General features: G+C 34.3%; 2 protein-coding genes across 2 annotated transcripts in view; both read left to right on the plus strand.

The window, feature by feature from the left end:
* The window catches only part of LOC137626867 (uncharacterized), a 13,765-nt gene extending 7,730 nt beyond the window's left edge, over positions 1-6,035 (plus strand). Inside the window, 1 exon segment of the mRNA XM_068357854.1 lies at positions 5,112-6,035. Coding sequence (XP_068213955.1) covers positions 5,112-5,581 — 470 coding nt within the window. The 3' untranslated portion in view covers positions 5,582-6,035.
* The window catches only part of LOC137626927 (liprin-beta-1-like), a 378,890-nt gene that overhangs the window by 303,210 nt on the left and 53,180 nt on the right, over positions 1-22,500 (plus strand). The window lies entirely within an intron of this gene.

Genomic DNA, 22,500 nt, shown 5'->3' on the forward strand with positions numbered 1-22,500 from the left:
TAGTTTCCTATATCTGTCATATTCATAGAGCCTTAGCCGTTTGTTGACAGCTGTACGTCTATGCCTTTCGGATTAACACACGTAATTATGTATATATATATATATATATATATATATATGATATCCACATATATGCGAGGAGAGAGAGAATTATGTGCAATGTCTTATTTTTTCTGAAGCTTACACATGTCTGTTGTCATTTATGATAAAAACTTGAACGTTATCTGTGGTATGTTAATAAACCTTATACAATATATATATATATATATATATATATGTATATCAAATAACAAGAGGAAATATTTTTTCCTTCGTAAGTAGATATATATTTTAGGCTCTTTGGGTGTTAACTATCTTGATTTTTATTCTTATATATGATCTATATAACATACCAAAGTATATATATATATATATATATACACACATTATATATATATATATATATATACATTATATATATATATATATATATGTATATATATACGTATGTATATATATATATATATATACATATATATATATACATATATATATATATATATATATATATATATATATATATTATATATATATATATATTTATATATATATATGTATATATATATATTTATATATATATATATGTATATATATATATATATATATATATGCGTAAAATCACAGTGAAACGCGATGCTCAAATGCAAAAGAACCAAAGGGGAAAATGAAAATATGAAATATAAGATTAAGTCCTGACTAATTTCGTGATACTTCTTCTGAAGAAGTATCATGAAACTAGAAACTAGTGAGGACCTCATCTTATATTTCATATTTTCATTTTCCCCTTTGGTTCTTATGCATATATATATATATATATATATATGCGTGTGTGTGTGTGTGTGCGCGTGTGATCGCTCGCTTGTGTATTTGTGTATATTGTGCTTTTATGATGTGATTTACTCTCACTGGCTTTATTCCTGACCACTTTCATTTAGCGTGTTTACATAGGAACTTTACAAACAGACAACTGAACAGGAGGTATGCGTGATCTGGCAGCCTTATGCACTGTCAATGTCTGTGAAGGGTAACCGTATGATTTAGTTTCTATGCTTAGCGTTCATGTTTCAAGTTATTTTTGGTTTGTGTGTAAGCACGTTTGTTCATTCTAGCTTCACACGCCATCGTTATGCTTGTCAGACTGAATTTTTCATCCCTATCGACTGTTTTATGTCCTGCATTTTGAAGATTACATCTTTCCCCTTTTTGTCAATTCCCACAAAACATTATTTTCAATTCCTCGTGTAAAATGATGTTTGAAAATGTGAGAATGATGATGATAATGATGGTGAGGATTATGATTCTGATGATATGATAATAACAAATGTGTGAATGATGATGGCAATGATTATGATTGCGATGGTACAAAACTTGCACTTACTTGTCGAGATAATGGTATTCAAGTCAAATGATTGTCCATCCCCTTTTCCTTTTATTGCTTGTCAAAATTATTCTTGTTTTATTTAATTACTGGATATTCATAGTAGATATCAGTGTTTTCGTGGGTTTTTTTCCGTTACTTATAATGATTTATGAATTGTATTTTTCTTACTCTCTTACACGTAATGGAGTATATTTACAAATAGTACCGGGTTTTATTTTTTTCTAACTTCTCTCTATATTCTTAACAGTTAACTTTATTAAGGGTATTATTACTGTTATTAATATTACAACAGTATTTCGATACTTAAAATGTAATAATCTAAGATCCAAAGCATAATGAGGATATTATTAATACCAATTGCAATTGTGATGTGCCGTTCATGTTATTAACGTTCAAGTGCGATTATTGCGATTACTGTGGAATTATTAACGTTTACGTATAATGAAGGATATAGAGTATCATATGCTGGACTCAAAACAGTTGCAGATTTGTGCCTTATTCTATACATATGCGTACAGCAAATTACCCCTTAAAATCACATGCATTTATTATATCTCTTAAGACGAGCAGATAAACCTTTTTTTTTTTTTTGTCTGAAAATAAATAGGTAATTTAAAGGGAAGCGTTTTTATCACTACATATTTACTGTGATAATTCGATAGCATTCTAAAAATACTTAATATCCTACTTGTTTCCTTTAAAATCGGTTAATCATTTGCATTATGCATCGTGCTGTGTCCATTAAAAACTTGATTTTAATTTTAGAGATTTTTTCAGTTTATGTAATTATCCTTAAGACTCTGGCCAACTCTGAAAATAGCCAGTAATGCTAAAGTAACGTCATTGGGGAATTTAAATAATTTTCAACTAGTATATCACATATTTGTTAGTTATCCATTTTTGAGATTTTGAAATTTGGCCAGAAAGCATTTCGGATTGTAGAAGAATAATGTTATGACCTTAATAACAGTCTTTAGATATTGTTTATGTCGAGGTATATATAAATCGTTTGCTCCTCAGGTATTTTTGTTTGTTTGATCAATTTATATCATAAATTTAATGCATATCTGTGGTATGTATGAATTTGATTTATTATTCCATATGTGGTCTCATGTTATTCATTGAACTCATGTTATAAATAATTCAGTGTGATTCATTAAACTATTTGTTACAAATACGCAGTTTCGTAACTCTTTCAAACCATTAATAATAATATAGACTTGATGCAAATATTCCACATAACTAATATTTGTTTTGCTGTTGATAAAGCGAGAGCGAATTAGCGGCCTCTGATTGACTAATGGGCCATTTATCAAAATTAGCATTTTGAAAGTAAAGGCCGTTTGAAACTTTTATTTATTTGCAGCCAGCTGTTTTCAGCTCATTTTTTTGTGTACAAATACTGGAAAACTTATTTTTGGTCCAATAAGGTTTTTTTTCTTTTTTTCTATGTTGCCTTTTTTATATAACTAAGCTGTTTTAAACTTTATTCTTAGTGAAAATGTTGTTTTTGTTATTGATTATTGTTTGCATTGCCGCTGTTTCATTTGTCTAGATTTGATGTACTGTCGCCTACCTCATCCTCGGATGGAGACGAATTATCTCATTTGTTCATACACAGTCTTCTTTGCGGTCTTCGTTAGGGCCACAGCAATTTTCTGGGCCTTTTCCCTTCAAAAACGTGAAATGGAATACTTTGAGAAATTTTTGGTTTTTCGCCAGCAAGCGAAACGTAAGATCCCGTGCATTAACACAAATACACTTGCATTTGAATCTGCATTATATGTGTGTGTTTATATGATATATATATATTATATATATATATATATATATATATATATATTATTTATATTTGTGTGTGTCTGTGTTTATGTCCGTTTCAACTTTGGACCCAGCAGGATTCATTTGCCCTCGAGTCTGTCAACTGCGGTGAGTCGCAGTCAGTTTGGAAAATGGCACGGGGCCAGCGACTTCAGCCGCGAAGAGGTACTGGGTATCCTAAATTATTAGATAATTCGGAGCCATCCCCTGAAAAAGAAAGAGAACACACATATATATGCATATACATATTTTGTATGTGTGTGTGTGTTCGTATGGGTGGGTATGTGTATTTGTGATGCGGGCATGATATAGAAACACGTTTTCCCACCATTTACAGTTTAATCTTAATCTGGTATTTGGTGCCTGGAAGTGTTTCTGTGCCTGGTTCCCTCAGGTGTGTGTTGGTTGAGATTGCTAAGTCCACGTCTCGTCCTAAGCATATTCAAGGGTTCATGTGCCAACAGCGGTTGTGATTTTTTTTAGGTCACAGATTTGGTCTGTAAAATAACTAGAATTAGTTCATGAAGTTTCGATATGGATCGAAGTTTTGTATGATAAATTAACATCTATTACAGTATTTTTTGTGTGCAATTTCTCTCTCTCTCCCAGCGTTACATACACATACACTTATAAACACCACATGTAGTATCATATATATATATATATATATATATATGTGTGTGTGTGTGTGTGTGTGTATTATGTATGTATATATATGTGTGTGTATTATGTATATATATATGTGTGTGTATTATATATATATATATATATATATATATGAATGTAAGCTTATGCGCATATTTTCCCATTTATTTACCATATATTTCATTTGGAGAAGGTCAGCCAACATATGCAATTCTCCCGTTTGGTAGTGGTGATGCGCTTTTCGTTTGATTTATGTGCATCTACTTTAGCCTTTTATTGATATGGTGTTTTGCGTTTGAACCTTTTTTCAAATGAATCTTCAACATTCACAATGCCTTCCAGTCATTCATCTTATTCCATGTTTCTATCTCGAACTTTGAGTAAGTTATGATTTATTTCTTGCATTCACTCTTTCCTACAGTTGTAATTATTTATTGGTATTATCTGTTATTTCGTCTTTGAAATAAATAAAAAATTTCAGTTGAGGTAAAGCGTTGTCCCTCCTTCACCTTTGTGATATTTTCACTGATCTCATTTTACTATAAAGCGTTATTAACTCATACTCTCTAAGATGAACCTTCCATCTGCTCCTGCCTTCTAGTTTTGATATAATTTTTTCTTTAGTAAATGTAGCTTCCATTTTAGAATAACTATTTTACTCTAGTTTTAACCATCATTTTAAGATGTTCCTTCATTTGTAGGTAAACCATGGTTATCCGCTTACTTTAGACTAACACTGAAAATGTCTTATCACTGTACGAACAAAGTATAGAGGTATAAATGGTGAACTAATTTTTTTCATTCGGATGTAACTTTGTATATGAAAGTGTATAAGATGTTAATATTGATCCGAGCTCATTCATATGCGTTCGAAGTCCTGTGGATCGAGGATTGTTGGAAGTGAAACCTTTTTTAATAACGATCTCCTCCTCCTCCTCCTCCTCATCATCATCATCGTAATAAGAGGACATGGCCTAGTGTGTAGTGCAAGTGCTGTTCAATCCCTCCTGTGTATTATGGATCAGAAATCATTTTAATTTCATTTAGAGACGATGGGGGGTTTACTATTGTATCCTGATTATCTATAATGTGTGAAGTGGAAAATGAGTATAATGAAAATGTCTATATAAAAACCATGTATATCTATATTTCATATTAACCCATATTTGTAGCATGTATATAAGTATGGGCACATATGTATATTCCTCCGGTCTATCGGTTTCAGCACACAACCATTGCATACCAGGGCAAGAAGTTGAAGCCGAAACGGGAGCAGCAGAAAGCAATTGCTCCATGAAAATGGAGGCATCGAAAGAGAATGGCGTTGGTACAGAAATATCTGAGATCTATCCCACTGAAAACGGGACGGTAGACGAGGAGGAGAATGACGTTTACGATGACAGTGGCGATGCCATGACGACCCCCAAGATGTACGGGGGAACCGAAATGAATACGGGTACCGTACAGCTCTATCCCACCGAGAATGGCACCACATCCAGGCTGTACCACAGCGATGACAGTGCCGTTCGACGCATGTACCATACGGAGAGCGGTGCTCTCCGCAGGATGTACCACAGCTTGAGCGACTACGGAATGTATCCGGCCTACCTATCTGGGTTGGGATTGTCGACTATTGTGCCTATCGAACCAGGTGAGATGCTCAGGTGTGATCCAGCCTCCTTCATGACCCCTTAGCCACAACGGCTTATTTCCCAATACCTGCATCCACACATTTACAGCATCTGCATCCACCCTCTCAATACAGCGATACCCATTCCTTCGCAGAAGGATCTCACAACTTGAACCTGGTTTGCTCCTAGTGAAGTCCCACTGTCCCTTGGCCTCCATAGATTTATCCTGCTCATGCACTGTTCTCCACAGGGTTACTGACAACATTGAACTTTATTTGCTGTCTTAAGTTCAAAGCCCATCCACTAATATCTTATAGTAAGTGTCTAAAATAAACTATTGCAGATCCCCCCCCCCCTCCCTTTTCCAGCAGCAAGAGAACCACGATTATCCCAATCGTTTCTTCCCGAGTGTGATTATGGAGCCGTCCTCCCGAGGATTTAATATTCTCCTCATTGCGCTTTCCTTCTAATGACGTTCAGAGTGTGTTGTTTATTGATTCCATTTAAAAATCCCTCCCCACCCCTCCCCCCACCCATTCATATATTTGGTTGTGATTTTATTGGATGTTTCAATGGTTATATAATATGGTGTTTTGTGGCCAATGGTTTTCTACTTTTTTTTTTTTTTAATTTAACTATATTTCTTATTGTTTATTTTACACTTACATTCCAATATTACCATAGATTTTAAGGAATAAAGGGAGATTGTATTGAGGACTCATTGGTCGTCCTTTTAATTACATCAAAAGTAATAGAATTTAGATAGGTGAATACGAGATGCATGCCAGATGTGTGCTCTTTATCTGTATCCATTGATTCCATAATAAAGATAAGTATTTACATAATGTGTCGAGTGTTTGTCATCCGTAGCTTTGAAATAGGATTTTATCTCTATCATTTTGTATTGTTTCTAGAAGCCTCCCAAATCTTTACAAAATCTCAGCGTACATGTCCTTCATGATTTGAGTGGTAAGTAAAAGTTAGCTGAAAGATAAATCAGTTTTTAAATGATGTTTACATGTTATTTGATTTTCCCAAAAGCTCCCCAAAAATTACCTACCGATTGTTTTTTTATTTTTATTTAAAGAAATATGCTGCCACATTCGGTAACCGAAAACTCAGTCGGGTGGATTTAAACTTTACAAGATTTCCCACCTAAGATGGATCGCAATATTAAGTTAGAGTGATCGAAAAATAAAATAAAGTTGGGTGGTTGAAACTCGATGAAACTTGGTGGGCAATAAATGCTTTGTGGCTTAAAGGAGAGAGAGAGAGAGAGAGAGAGAGAGAGAGAGAGAGAGAGAGCTATCTTTATTGTGATTAGGGCCAGTGGAGATAGTGTCCCTGTTAGAACTCTTTTTAGGTAAGTGGAGAGGGTTTGTCTGTGACTCGACTCCTCGTCCTCGCCTAACTTTTTTCCGGTTTTCTTGGCCGCGACCTTTTGTTTAGTCTTTCTTTTGTTTAGATGGTCTTTCATTATTGCTTTATTCTTGTTAATTTCGGTGATAAAGTTGTTTTGTTTACTAGGTATTATAGAAAGACTAAAACTTGCTTTCTATTCTTAAAAATGGCAAATGAAGTTTTCCTGATATATTGAAACAACCCTTAGTATCGAATTGTTCTTATAATTTAAGGTAATTAAAAAATACATTTCGGTTTTACAATGAATTTTGTCTGCATGCATTCGTTTTTAATTTTTGTTTGCTCAATTGAGAGTTTATTGAATGAACTTACCTTAAAATTTTCTCTTTGAAGCTCCTTCGTAGCCAAATCTTAATCGTGTTGAAATAGGATTTTATAGAAGAGTATATGCAATATGTCTTACCAAAATTGCTTAAAAAACGAGAATCTGGGCAATTAACGAGCGTATTCCACTTGGGCTGTAGCTAATTAGAGCAGGTGCAACCACCATTTCAAGAGGTTCCTCTCATCAGCTTCTTCATTATGATTCCTAAATATGCGAGAGGACACCAATCGAACAGATTTTGTGAAAAGGAAAAAAAATGCTTAATTTATTTTCTTCCGTCTTTTTTCCAAATCTAGTCACATTTCGCTTCTTGATGCAAGTGACTAAATAACTGCTGGTACTTTGATTACCATTTGCTGTCCTCGGGATGTTTCCTGGAAACATTGGTGTATTTCTTACTTTTTAAAGATAATTTTATCTTTGTTCATCCTTATTCAAATCAGTTTGCTTTCAGTCCTGCTTTTTTTAAAGAATCTCAGTATGTGGTTTCTTCTTTCTCAATCGCTATGAACGTCGAGTTTCTTCGTGTGTTCATTGTTGCGAACCCTCGGGGAAAGGGATCTTATTTGTTTGACATCCTATTTAAACGACGCCTTCCCTTTGGCTTGCTCTTAAAACGGATCAAGGCACAATTAGATTTAAAGATTGGTTTAGATTTGTTTTTGTGTTGCTTCCTTATTCTTTGTTCGATGTTACTAAATATTATTAATCAATATTTTCTATTTGCGCTGGTTTTAGTTGATTTGCTGAAGACTTTATTATATTGGCTTTAACGGTAAAAAAAAAAATGTTAGCGTATTAACAGGGATTGGGTATAGTTGATAAGGTTTTTTTAATGTGGAGATAGAAAAAATAAAGTTTGTTGAAATGTAAGAAAATGTATACACAATAGAAAACTGTTTTCGGAAGACCACACCTCTGGGCAGCCATCCGTTTAAGCGGAAGACTTTGCTGGGAATACTGTCGTTTTATGGACTGAAATAAAAGTAGTTTTTTTCCTTCCTGTTGGGCTTTAAACGTAAACCCTGCATAGCTGGTTTTCATTGCAGAAATGTGCTTCTTTAGCTGGTTGTATGGTTTGTTATTCGATTTTATTTCTTGTGTTTATTTTTTCTATTGCTATTTTTATACCGGTTTCTCTTTTTACCTTCGTTTTTTTCATTTTGTTTCTTCCCCGTCAGACATTTTATCCAGTTGCAGTATATAATGCATATATTGTTCGTGACTTTTTTTTTTTTCAAGCATGAAAATACATCTTGATTATATCAAGATGTGCGTATTTTATGCAATATTTCGTTCATGCCACTCCATACCACATTTGTTTATTTCTCGGTGTAACGTTTTCATTTACGAGCCATTATTTAAAAACCAGCCCATTTGCATTGTGGTAACTTTAGGGACCGTCCATTAAAATGCAGTTTACGCGGTCTGCCTTTACTATTATTGTAGGTGAGGAGACCCGCCTTTTGCGCCCTGCTCTGAAGCAGCCTCGTCTTAATCCCGAAACAACAAAAGTTCCGCCATTTTCCTGAAAAATGGTTCTCCTTATTTCTATACGATCTCTTTGGAAGGACTCTCGGTATTTTATTGTTGTTATTCGGTATAGAGAGAGAGAGAGAGAGAGAGAGAGAGAGAGAGAGAGAGAGTATCACGCTATCTTTTTCATGCTTTACTGTATGCACGCTTCTGCAGTCATCGTGCATTCCACATGTGCATGCATATATGCAATCCTGCAGATATTTGTCTGGATGCATTTGCTCTTCCATTATACACGAACAGTGAGAGTCATTGGACTTATTGGAATTTTATGAATTTGATTTGTAGTGTTCAGCTTCTGGGATTCCGTCATCATTAATCCACCATGTGGAATAGATATCGTTTAATCGGGATCGCTCTCTTGATATTGTCAACAATTTGTTTCCTTACAGCCAGTAATTCCGAAGTTGTTTATTTCAATTTTGCTTAGAGTTGAGTTGGCAGCGGCAAACGGAAAACAAAAACGATGCCTATTTGGAAGCATTTAGATACAAAGCTGGTTTTAATAGGGATTTATTTTATATTTACGAGTTTATTGGTTTTTTGTCTGTGTAAATTATTGATATAATTTTGATTGTACTCGTTACATTCCTGTTTTTTTTTTTCCCTTTTTTTGTGGTTTCGCCTGATTCTCAAGGATTAGTTTAATTGGTTTCTCGCTGCCAGTGATGCGCCTGGGGGCAAATTTGAACGTTGTCATTTTTTTCTGCCTTGTTGACTTCATATTTACAGTTAGGAAAACGGAGGTTAGCATCGTCTACTCTTAAATTTGTACCGAATTATAAAAATGCGTGTTATTGATTTGAATGTTCTCGTAATTTTTTTTTTTTTTGCTTTTTATCTGTTGTTGGATCAGATTATGAGGTTTATTGCGAGAATTATCTTTATTTTTTTTTTAACTATGAGCTCTGCCTGGCTGTATCATAAAACAAATGACTTCATTAGTTACTATAGAAAATTGTATAGTGCTAACCGTGGATTCTAGAAATTTTCAAGTGATAGATTTTTTTTTTGAAGAATGTGATATCTCCATTCTGATAGACTGAGCTGTAAGAAATTAGTTTTAAAGAATATTGTAATGAATACACATACAAATAGTCGCTCACTGCTTATTTTGAAATCCATCTTGGATTTGCATTGCATATTCCCTATCACTTTCCATTTCTGAGTTGGATTACTTTTTGGCTTATTTTCGAGAAGAAAAGAAAGTAAAGGTTATTACTCATCCTTACCCAAATAAAATGCGGTCCTTCATTCAGGCACTTCTTTGGGGAGAGGGGGTGATGGATGCCCTCTGGGTGAAGGGGAGGAAGGGGCCACAGGGACTCCATCAATTTCCTCCACCATTATTACCACGGAGAAAACGAAAGCTTCTGCTTAATGGATGCCCTGTGTCTAATGAGAGATAAGTGCCTTCGTCTTCGTGCGATACTTCACTCTCTCTCTCTCTCTCTCTCTCTCTCTCTCTCTCTCTCATGGGAAATGAGATTCTGACGACTGGAAAATGAAAGAGAATAGAAAATTATTAGCTCCGAAGAATTACTCATTGATTTTATTGAAGGATTTGGAAAGAAAAAAAAAAGAAGGAACAGATAATGGGATGGGAAAGGAAGAGAATCCAAGGGAGGAAGGGCAGGGTAAGAGAAATGCATTGGATGTCCCGGAAGTATCATCTTTAGCTGAGCCGTCGTTTATTGCATTCCATATCTCGGAGACATAATTGTCACTCGAGGAGCTAATTGTTTCACAGTCATTAGTCTGAGGGAGATCATGCACAGGGTCTGGCGGCGCATCTTCCTCTGCTTTTGGCGTGGAAGGCAGAAGGGATTTTCCTTTTCACGATTTTTGTTGATTTGTATATATATATATATATATATATATATCCTTGAGTTTCGAGTTTTACACATGTAAGAAGAGAGTTTTTTGCCGAATCATAAGTGTGACCATTTCAAATTATTCATCAATTACATTATGACTTTTGTAAACTTCCTAATTTAGGCTTACAGTGATTATAAACACATCTATAGTTAGAGAGAGAGAGAGAGAGAGAGAGAGAGAGAGAGAGAGAGAGAGAGAGCATGTTATATTTAAAACAAATTTTATTTGTGTAAGAGGTGCGTTCAATTACTATCTTGAAATGCAACGGAAAAGTTGACCCGTGTCTAGCGTTGTGTGAGTGTTCATTGTTTTCTCAAGTTATGATCTACTTGGAATATCATAGGAATTAGAGTTCGACACTTAGCGCCCCTCAACCTTCAGTGTTCTAAATGGATATTTCCTTGTTGTTGTGAGGAAGCCTTCCTCTTGCTCCATTCACGGTGGTGATGGATGTTTAATAATGGTTAGAACAATGCAACGCAATATGCGGTTATATGACAGGGAGCCAAAATAAGTGTGTAATATCATACTTTGAATGTTGAATTTAAGTAGACTGAAACATATCTATATAAATTATGAAAATGATAATAATGATAGTAATTATTATTGTTTTAGGCCTAAATCATATTTATCATCCTAATTATTATTATTATTGTTGTTGTTGTTGTTGTTGTTGTTGTTGTTGTTGTTGTTGTTGTTTTACTGATGTTAAAATCAAAGAGAAACAATTCTACTTCCCTTTGATCTTAGTAATGATCTTAAATCACCTTCTGTTATTGGCTTTACAAGGCGTTTCTTTGTTGAATGGAAGCTTTCGAACTCTGCTTTGATCATTGTTGCTGACATTTTGAGCTGTCACTTTTTCATGTCCACTGACGGCCTGGCCAGGTGTTTGATAACATAAGAAACAGAAGTTTCTATGATTATTCATTGATCTTTCATCTGCTTTCTCTATTTTGAGTTCTTGCAAAGTTATCCCACAAGATATTTAGACTCTCTCTCTCTCTCTCTCTCTCTCTCTCTCTCTCTCTCATTATTCATATCTGGGGTTTGGCCAGTTTTCATCACCACGCTGGCCACAGCGGATCGGTGATTGTGAGAAACTTTTGTCTGTTCGCTCATAGCAAATCAACCTAGTTTGGTAGGCTCTGACTAGTACAGCTTTGCTGATCATGGCGATACAAAAACCCTCTCACCTCGTTAAAGTATCCATATGTGTATATATATATATATATATATATGTATATATATACACACACACACATATATATATATATATATATATATTATATATATATATATATATATACACAGTATATATGGGGATACTTTCACGTGATGAACGGGTTTGTGTACTGAGAGAAAATTACCTTCAAATCACGTAGTAGGTAATTTTAGAATGATGAAACACTGTATCCAGGCAGAAGAGATTTTGTATCGCCTAATCAGCATTTGTATTTCGTAAAGAAAGTAACTTTCTACAAATGTAAAAGATTATTTGACTTTTGGTTGAAATTCTACGTGATTTACGAGTATGTGACATTTTGGGACCAAGTGAAATGCACCCACCCTCTTCTAATCTAAGGATTTGATAATATTGTTTTTGAAACGCTTCCAAAAAATTGTCCTAAAGATTATTCATGATTTCCCCTTTTCAAATCCCTCCTCCTACAAGATCGTTTGAAAGTTTCTGATAAATCAGAGCCTCCCATAGTTTTTGAGGCTTGACAAATAATTTCGATTTCATTTTTTTTAGCCACATCATCAACAAGATCATTTGAAATTTCCTTTTGAAGCCTGTTGTCCAATTATATTATTTAAAAATCACGTTTTTAAGATCCCTTGGCTGGCATTAAGATTATTTTAGAATTGAGTTTTAGAGGTATCACCTCTAACCACGTTATTTGGTCTTATTCTTCGTAGACCTCTCGTCAAAGAGATTGCTTTGAGCATTTCGTTAATGTCCAGCCTTCTCCAGCAAGGGTTATTTGAGAATATTTTTTTTTAGACACCGACTGCAAAAGACCTTTTGAAGATATCTTTCCTGACCTCTCCTCCAATACCATTATTTGACAGTATGGGTTATGAGATCCCACCTGCAATAAATTATTTAAGAATTTTCTTTTTTTAAGAAAAGAAAGGTCCTTTGATTATAAATTTCAAACAAAAAATCTTATCATGATGTGAATACCGTTTTCATAATTTCAAACCTCGAACTCTTACTGGCCCGTTTAGCCTCATGCCTTTAAGGATATAACTGCTGCGTCAATATACAAAATAGCGTATACTCTCTCTCTCTCTCTCTCTCTCTCTCTCTCTCTCTCTCTCTCAAATTCTTATCTTTCCAACATAATATTGTCCTTGTAAGTAATTATTCTGTTGTTGTTCCCGACGGCGTTTTAGAATGCATTTGCTTTTCTACTTTTCCTTCTTGCTTTATCTTAATTCTCAGCGGAGGAGGTAAAACATCGCCTTCTCGTCAGCGAATGCGGTTTTCCCTTTGTCTGAGATGCCTGGTCCAATTCTATTCATCCTCATCCTCCTCATTATTGCAAAATTAAGTTCATCGTTAATTATTCTTTGGAATTTTCCCTTTCTATTTGAAGGCTCTAATGCTGTTCATTATTATTATTATTATTATTATTATTATTATTATTATTATTATTACTTGCTAAGCTACAATCCAAGTTGGAAAAGCACTATGCTGTACTGTAAGCCCAAGCTCTCTAAAGGGAAAAATATGGTAAATAAATTTTACATGATTATAATTATGTTAGCGATGTCCGAAAATTTTAGGCACTGACTGATACGTTTAAAAAAGTTTGTGTAATTTTCCACTATTCTTGTTATAGCATATGATATGCAACAGTAATAACTCTTAAATTATTAGTGAAGATTCAGATTAGGTCGTTCTAACAAAGAAAAGAAGCGTAGCCTAGAGCTTTTTAAAAGTCTTCAATGCCATAAAAAGTCTGCATATTTTATTTCCACATTTAGAAAATAAACTTAGAATTTTTTATGTTGCTAATTGTTGCTTATTTTAATTTTTCATTACTTCTTATATTGTTTATTTATTTCCTTATTTCCTTTCCTCATTGGGCTATTTTTCCTTGTTGGAGCCCTTGGGCTCATAGCATCGTGCTTTTCCAACTAGGGTTGTAGCCTAGCTGACAACAACAACAACAACAACAACAACAATAATAATGATAATAATAATAATAATAACATGTCGAAAATGCCGTTTTCGGCTTGTCCATTGCAACAAATTGTCTGAGAAAAAGAATAGATGAGCGGGTCTTATATTAGCATTGTACGCACATTGTGTTTCATGTATTGGTTACAATAAAATCATGGACATTTAATATATAGAAACATATCTGATGCATCTCTGTTTACTTGGGATTTGCCTTGCTGATCTCTTATCGCTAAATCTGGTGGAAACTCAGAAATTCTTTTTTTTCTCTCTTTTTTTTCGTTTCCACTCAATCCAACGAGAAGATTAAGTTTGATCAAATGACTAGCAAATGAAGATCTGTGCGAAAAAAAAAATAAACAAATGGCCTTGGCACCCAAATCCACTTTACAGCCCTTTGTAATTTATTGGCGTTTGAGTGTGTATTTATGCATTAAATTCCTACTTCTGAATCCTTAGAGTTCTCTCCTACTGTTTCCTTATGGTCAGTTTATACTAAACTGAATAAGAGTAAGTAAAGCGTTTAATACTCTTGTTGTGGGATCAGTCATTAGAAGAATAAATAAGAGCTATCATTATAACTGTTGCTAACTTATTAGGCTAAATTACAGAAATACAGTTGCTCAATTATAATAGCTATGGATTATTTTCTTTAATGTATTTGAAGGTAAGGTGCTTTAATTACTGTTCAATATATTTCATCCTGTAATTCGGCTTGTGGAGCCTATAGCGTATAGAGTACGACTTTTCTAATTATACATCAGTTTGGTAACGTCTCCCCTAATGTACATTTCAAAGCGTTTCATGCTTGATGTATATACTGTATCTGTGTCACTTGTCAATCGCAAGATAGATATTTATATCATGATACTTTAAATCACAATATCATATTCGATGCAATAAAGGTTTATAAGCAACCAAATGGCGTAGAGCTTAAGGTTACAAACCTATTGGCAAAAAAATTGCTATTTTCATTTGAGTGTGGAATAAAAGGAGAAATGAAGTCCCGAGGCTTGCATGGGGGAGAATTTATGTTATGAGTCGATCTTATGATGAAGTTTGTGTAAGATTGGAAGTCTCCAAAGGAAAGAGAAAGTGACCTACCAAGCACAAGGTTGGGAACTGAAAGAACCTTTACACCAAAAGAGCCACCTATGTGGAGCAACTATGAATACGTGGAAATGTGATTTTAAAGGGATTTCGCCCTGAATTGAACTGTTTGATAATGTCCCTAGTTATGTTAGCTGTCGTTTTTTCTCTCTGTTCGATGGAACTGATTGTTATTGAATGTTATTAAAAATAATGATTATTATTGATATTATTGTTATAGATTTTATCATCATCGCCAAAAAAGGGGACTTAAAATATTCAATCTGACTTTTTCTTTTCCTCCTGCAAATGTTTTTTGTTTTCGCCAAACCCCCAGCGCTTATTGCTGATCCAATTGCCTTGAAATCGAATAGGATTACTCGAGCTAATACTCCCCGCCAGGTTTTCAACTTCTTTTATTTAAACCCTTTCAAAAGGGTTCGAGAGAATTTTTTTGTCCAACTTTTAGAATTTAGACGGTGAAAGATAATAGATCATGTATATTTTTGAACAAGTTCTATCGAGGCGGAAGTCCCTTTTGCACTAATGTTGTTGTTATTATTATTATTATTATTATTATTATTATTATTATTATTATTATTATTATTATTATTATTATTATTATTATTATTATCGTCCGTTTGTCTTTTTATTTTGATACGTTTGAAGGTACAGCAACATGCTCTCTATCTCACGTATCTGAGATAGAGAACGTGTTTGGTTTTCTGAGAGGGGGAAAATTGGTTAGAGGCAGTCGCGTATCTCCCTGGGGATTGCCGTCCCTCCCCAGTCTAGGTGTAGGGCCCCGAAGGCGACCGGAGTGCCACCAGAGGATGGAGGAAATTTCATGCGGGTTGCCTCAGCCAGAAATTGAAAAGGAGGTTGGGACCAGAAATTATAATAGATTTGAACAGGGGAAAGAAACAAAATTTCTCTCTCTCTCTCTCTCTCTCTCTCTCTCTCTCTCTCTCTCTCTCTTTGATTTTCCTATTAGCATATGTAGCCGATTATTCTTCCTTCACTTCCAGTATCTTAGTAATAGTTTTATCTTTCAATTTATTGACCAATTGCATTTTGTGTGTGTGTGTGTGTGTGTGTGTTCTCACGCATATGTGTGCGTGTGCTTGTGTGCGAATGCGTATCCTAGTAGGTGCATTTTTTGGGAGGTTTTATATCCTAAAGGATTTTTTATATGCTTATTGTAGTAAACTAATCAAATGTATGAGTTCTCAATTCATACGAGATTTTTTTTTTTTTAATAAGCTTTCTAATTGCGTCTAGTTACTAATAAGAGAGAGAGAGAGAGAGAGAGAGAGAGAGAGAGAGAGAGTTTCATGCTTACGGTCACTTTTGTATTTTTCTGATTAAGACTTCTATTTAGAATATTATTTATATAGGAAAATATAATATATTTTTATGGACACTGGCAATTTTGTTATGATTGAGTTATATTTTTAATTAAAATCTGGAGAATGCTAATTAGTTAATTAACCTGTTTAGTAGCTTGATAATTTTGTATTTTTTTTTCGTTTCCTTTTTATTCCCAATTTTTATTGTCATTTATGAAGATGTTTCTGTCATTTTATTTCTATATTTATTCGTTTGAAAATTCTCCAGTTATTTACCTTTTCATATGTATGGCTTATTTTCCTAAATGAAAGAGTTAGTACTCCAAGGCCATTGTCTTTTTTTTAATTTATGTATAATTTTGTTTTGTTTAGTTTTGAATGGTAAAATGTTCCGTGTGTGAGTTTTAAGCATTCTTCCTTTCTCATTTTGCTTACATCTTCTTCATTGGCTTTATTTTTTACCTTCATGAACTAGTAAAACCGTTAGGAAACGAACGAAGAGGAGTGTATGATAAAAAGAACAGTAAACAGTAAAGTTGAGGTCCTTTTATGAAAACAATGTTAGTGTGAGCGAAATTGGAAAGTTTTAGAAGTGCTCTTCTCTCGCTATAAGAGAGATGAATAGAAACGTAAGCAGAACTGACAAGAACGTTAGTATGCAAATAATTATATTATATTTAAAGAGATATGTTGAGTTATGCGTACAACTTAACCTGCCTCTGGCATTATTATCCTTGTAGCAACAATGAATAAACGTGAGAGAGAGAGAGAGAGAGAGAGAGAGAGAGAGAGAGAACATAAATCACTAGCCTTTTTTCCTCTTTTGTTACGTCTCAAAGTCCCCTACCCTCCAGTACCAGTTCTTCCGACGCATCGCTTTTCTTTCCCTGTGAGACGCTAGTGTTCTTGAGAGAAGATTATTGCAAGGAGATGTAGGTTATTGTTCCCCGTTTTCTTTATTGCAAAAGAAATATAGAAAAATTAAGTTTTGCTTTTGTCAAGCATTACATTCTCTCTCTCTCTCTCTCTCTCTCTCTCTCTCTCTCTCTCTCTCTCTCTTAATTGAATTTCCTCTGGTAAGAAGGTTCATGTTATTGGCGAGTTCATTAATATTTTTTTCCAATTACTATTTTTGAGTATTATTGGGCGCGGTAAAATTCTTGCCTGATCATAGAACTGTCTGCGAGAACTGCTTTCAGTGTTCTTGTGTATCCAGATGTGATGGGTGCCGTGCAGGGGCTGTCTTTTGTTCGGCCTCATTCCAGTTATTTGTTTTAGAGTGTTGTTGCCATAATGAGAGAGAGAGAGAGAGAGAGAGAGAGAGAGAGAGAGAGAGACTCGCTTTCTTGGCAGCGGTCAAAAATGATGCTGTATAATAGTCTATTATGTTATGAAATACATAAATTCTTTATTATTAAGTAAGAAAACTTATCTTCTTTAATTCAAGAAAGGTTGCAGCATGCCATTATTGGGGAAAGGCATGTAGCGATATTGTGTTATCCTTTGACTTTTCAAGAACAATTACGTGAATATGCCTTATTTCTAATTTTCCAAACTTATTGAATGTTACGTGTGAAAAGGCCCGTGTGCGAATTTATAGAGAGACTACAAAATTTTCAATTTGCTCAAGAATCCTTATCTAATTCATACCTAATCTTGAGCGTGTAAGTTAGTAGGTGTATGTGTATGTGTAGGTGTATGGAACCACGGCGTTGTGGAATTGTTACTGAAAAGGGCGTCATCACCGTTCAGATCTTGAAGGATGAATAGGAAATATGGCAAAGACTTTGGCGTCTTTATCTTATGGGAAGAGGTTTGATATATACGAGCATATATATATATATATATATATACATATATATATGTATATATATATATATATATATACATATATATATATATATATATATATATATATATGCATATGTATGTATGTGTATGTATGTATATGCGTGTGTAATTGTGATTTTGAGTGTATGCACAGCGCATAAGTGAGTGTTGGCTTCAAGAATGTAAATTCAGGCAAGGCATGGGGCTGGAGAATGTTATGATGTGGTGAGTCTAAAAATCGTTAGAGAGAGAGAGAGAGAGAGAGAGAGAGAGAGAGAGAGAGAGAGCATTTCCGTTAGTACGAAGGAAAGAAGGAGGAATGGTGAAGGTAGGTAAAGGATCTATAGATTAGGACTAATAGAGATCCCGTGAATTATAGGGAAACAGAAAGTGAGAGATTGAACCTGGTGAGAGTCCTTATGCAGATAGTTGTATTGATAGAATGTCTTGGGAAATGACAGATCAACTGCAGTTAGGGAAGGAAGGCTAATGAAGTCGGCAGGATGATAGAAGGGACCAAAAAGCAGAGAACGTATGCATGGGTTAATAGTAATGTTAGCGATATTTTTGGTGATAATGCTCATCATTTCTTGAGAAACGTCCCAGGAAATGCAAACGACGCTGAACCCCGCTTTTTTTTTTTTTTTTTTTTTTTTCAAAGGTGAAGGCGCTTGCTACGGATAGATCTGTTTAAATAACAATTAAATCTAGATATAAATTATTCACTTTCGGCATAAGCCATTTTTGTGTGTTTTCTTTTATTTGAGCAGTTTTGGTCTACTATATTTTCAACTAGACAAGTGCTCATTTAAGGAAAAATATCGCTGAGCTCATTTTCCTTGTTTTTTAACGGTGATAAATGGCCATTGTTTGTGGTGCATAGTAATTGAGATCTAATTATATCCTTAATTTCATGCAGTAAATTAGGCCTCATTAATCATTCTAATCACTTTTGCGCTCGTTATCCGGAATGCCTCGTAATTTTCCTCCTGAAGAAGTAAAATTACGACACCTGTTTCATTAGCTTATCTTACGTTTGATATGGCACGTTGAACGGACGAATAGAAATGTATATTTTTGCTAATGGGCTTTATGGAAAATATGCTCTAATTTTTTAAAGTTCTTTTGGTATTAGAGGAGGTGGTTCACATTTATCTCATTGTATGAAAGGGTGAGATGGTGCCGCTTGGAATTTTACAGAATTCATCTATATTTTGAATGTTGTTCATGGTTTTTAATCAAAGAATACTTCACCCCGGTGTCCAGAGAATCTATTGAATATACAGACTGCCTAAGCTTATTTGAGCGAGTTGCTTTACAAGTGGATATTAGGAAAAAGTCTTTTTTTAAACTATAATTGTGGGGATAGGTGGCATAATTTTATAAACCAGTTGTTATAGGCAATAATATTTACATTACTTACATAGAAATTGAAAGGTGCCAGGTTTGAATCTGTAATTTGCTTCTTGGTTATAATGATTTTATGATAGGAGCAATATGATTTTCTTAATTTCAATCCTTTACATTTATTTAGACATTCTAAATGATTATTGGACATTTAAAAGGTTTTCTTATAACATTTTTATTGTGAATACTGATAGGCGTGGCTAATTGATAATAGTACGCTACCTTTAATTTTTGGTATAAAGATTTATCAACATCATAATATTATTATTATTATTATTATTATTATTATTATTATTATTGTTATTATTGTTGTTGTTGTTGTTGTTGTTGTTACTTGAAGCTATAAGTCGGGTTGAAAAACCAGAAGGGCTCCAATTGGGAAAAGCAGCCCGGGGTGGAAGGGAAAAAGAGAAGTAACGAATAAACTATAAATGAGAAGGAATGAGAAAAACATGAATGTTATTAAATTCAGTAACAGTGTTAAAATATAGCAGTCGAGTATAACCATGAAACGAGACTGTCGTCAACAAGTTCCAGAGCAAAGCAATTGCAACAAGTTGGAACTTCTGAAGTTCCATTGATTTAACCACCAGATTAGGAAGATTATTCCACAATCTGGTTACAGCTGGAATAAAACTTTTAGAATACGGTGTAGTATTTAGCCTTATTTATGTCGAAGAAGGGGAGACTGTTAGTGTTAACTGTATGCCTAGTGCTACTTACATTATTGTAGTCTGGGGAGATTTGAATGCAAAAGATTGTTATAAATTGTGACATCTTATGCAACCTGCATAAAGAACTAATTGAGCGATGGTACCAGAGATTAATATCCAGATAATGGATAACGAATTTTCTAACAGATCAAGGTGAGAGTAGGCAGCTGAAGACCAGACAGGAGAACAATACTCGAAACACGATAGAATGAAAGAATCAAAATGTTTCCTTCAGATTGATTGATTCCCTAAAATATATACTTTCTCAATTTGCCATTATTTGTGTAATTGACAAAAATACAGAACGGGTGTGTTTCTCATAAGTAAATTTGCAATCAAGAATCACACCAGGAATTTTAAATGATTTGTATATAGTTAAAGATGCATTGTAAAAGGTCTGGATGTTGGGGAGTCACTGTCCTTGACGTACTTATTATTATATTGATGTTAAGAAAAGTTGTGTTTTTGACAATATGATTATATTCCCTCGCTCTCAGCCAAGCCATCAAGACCTGCCTGACTGATTGGGATAGTAAATATCCTTTTGATGATAACTGGGAACATGGGAACCTCCGAGTTTTTTATGATATTGAAATCCATAGAGAAACACGTAGGTTTTACTACCTTGACTTCTTATGTTTTTATTAAAGCTGGAAAACCTTGCGGTTTTTTATTTTAAATCCCACAGGATTAAAGTCTTTGGAGCCTTACTTTCTCAAAATGCTGCCGACTGAACGGCGTTTCTCTACACCGGAAGTGCGAAGAGTCACAATCCTTTAAATCCTCTGAAAAGGAAAATCTTTAAACCCTGAATTCGACTCCCCTCTACGAGAGAGAGAGAGAGAGAGAGAGAGAGAGAGAGAGAGAGAGGGCAACGTTTCTAAATTAAAAGCTGTGGGAAATCCTCGTCTTATTATTGCATTCCTCTCTCTCTCTCTCTCTCTCTCTCTCTCTCTCTCTCTCTCTCGTATTTGACCGATCTGGTTTCCTGTCATCAGAAGAGTAACCGACATGGGTTGGACAATGCTGGCGAGTGAAATCTCTCTCTCTCTCTCTCTCTCTCTCTCTCTCTCTCTGGAAAGCGATTTTTTTCATTTGTATTTTCTTTTGATTCAATTACTTGTATAGATGTCATTGTGAGAATTCTCTAAAAACCTGCCTTCCTGTGAAATTCTTTTCCATCGACATAAAGAAAAAAGGGCGACTGATTTGTTTCTATCGATTTCAGGAGCAGATTTATGATATTTGTATTTATAAATATCTTTGAATATTTGTGTTTTAGTGATATCTATAAGTTGAATCAGAAACAAGAAATAATTATTTAAAAACTCATCACCATCATTATCATCAACCATTGCTAGTCCACTGCAGGACAAAGGCCTTAGACATGTCCTTCCACACGCGTATCTTTAAGGTCTTTCTATGGCAGTCAATACCAGAAATTTTCTTACCTCATCAATCCATCGTCTTCTCTTTCCCTGGTTCTTGTGCAATCTCTAGGTACTCATTCGATTATTCTTCTTGCCCGTTTGTTAAATGGCATTCTGATTGAATTGCCCTGCCCGTGTCCATTTTATTTTGCTTTCGTATCCATGTTGCCCTTCTTCTGTCTTATAGTGTTATTCCCATCATTATCCTTTCCATATCTCTTTAAATAGGAGACCATCAATAATTGAAAAAGAATAAGAAAGTTTATGTTCAGTTTGCTGCGTTATATTTTGAGAATGTCTATAATAACCCATCGTGATCCGCCACCGTATTCGTTAAGGTTACCATTATCATGTCGGTCGAGGGAAAAAAAAACTTTGACGGTTAAATGTGTGGAAAATTCTATCATCATTGAAATGGGATATTTTCAAAAGATTTTTATGGACATTTGGTTTGAAAAGGATAGCATTAATTCATATTTATGTCAGGTTTTCCAATCTTTCAGAATTCTTTAATTCGTTTTTTTTTTGTATGTGTATGGCATATTTTTATTTTATTAAAATATGTTTGGAGTGACTTATCATCAAATAATTTTAAATTGTTAGGTTACCTAAAATGACATTTGATATATATATATATATATATATGTGTGTGTGTGTGTGTGTGTGTGTGTACACCACTATTTTGCACATATTCTGTAGAAAACATACAAGTGTGTGTACTTAGTATGTTCTTTTCAACAATGCTGGGCAGCTTCCCGCCTCGCCACATAGATACATACGGGTAAAATAGTGATGTATAATAATATTGTGA

This window comes from Palaemon carinicauda, chromosome 2, assembly GCF_036898095.1.
Source record: "Palaemon carinicauda isolate YSFRI2023 chromosome 2, ASM3689809v2, whole genome shotgun sequence".
NCBI classification, from domain to species: domain Eukaryota; kingdom Metazoa; phylum Arthropoda; class Malacostraca; order Decapoda; family Palaemonidae; genus Palaemon; species Palaemon carinicauda.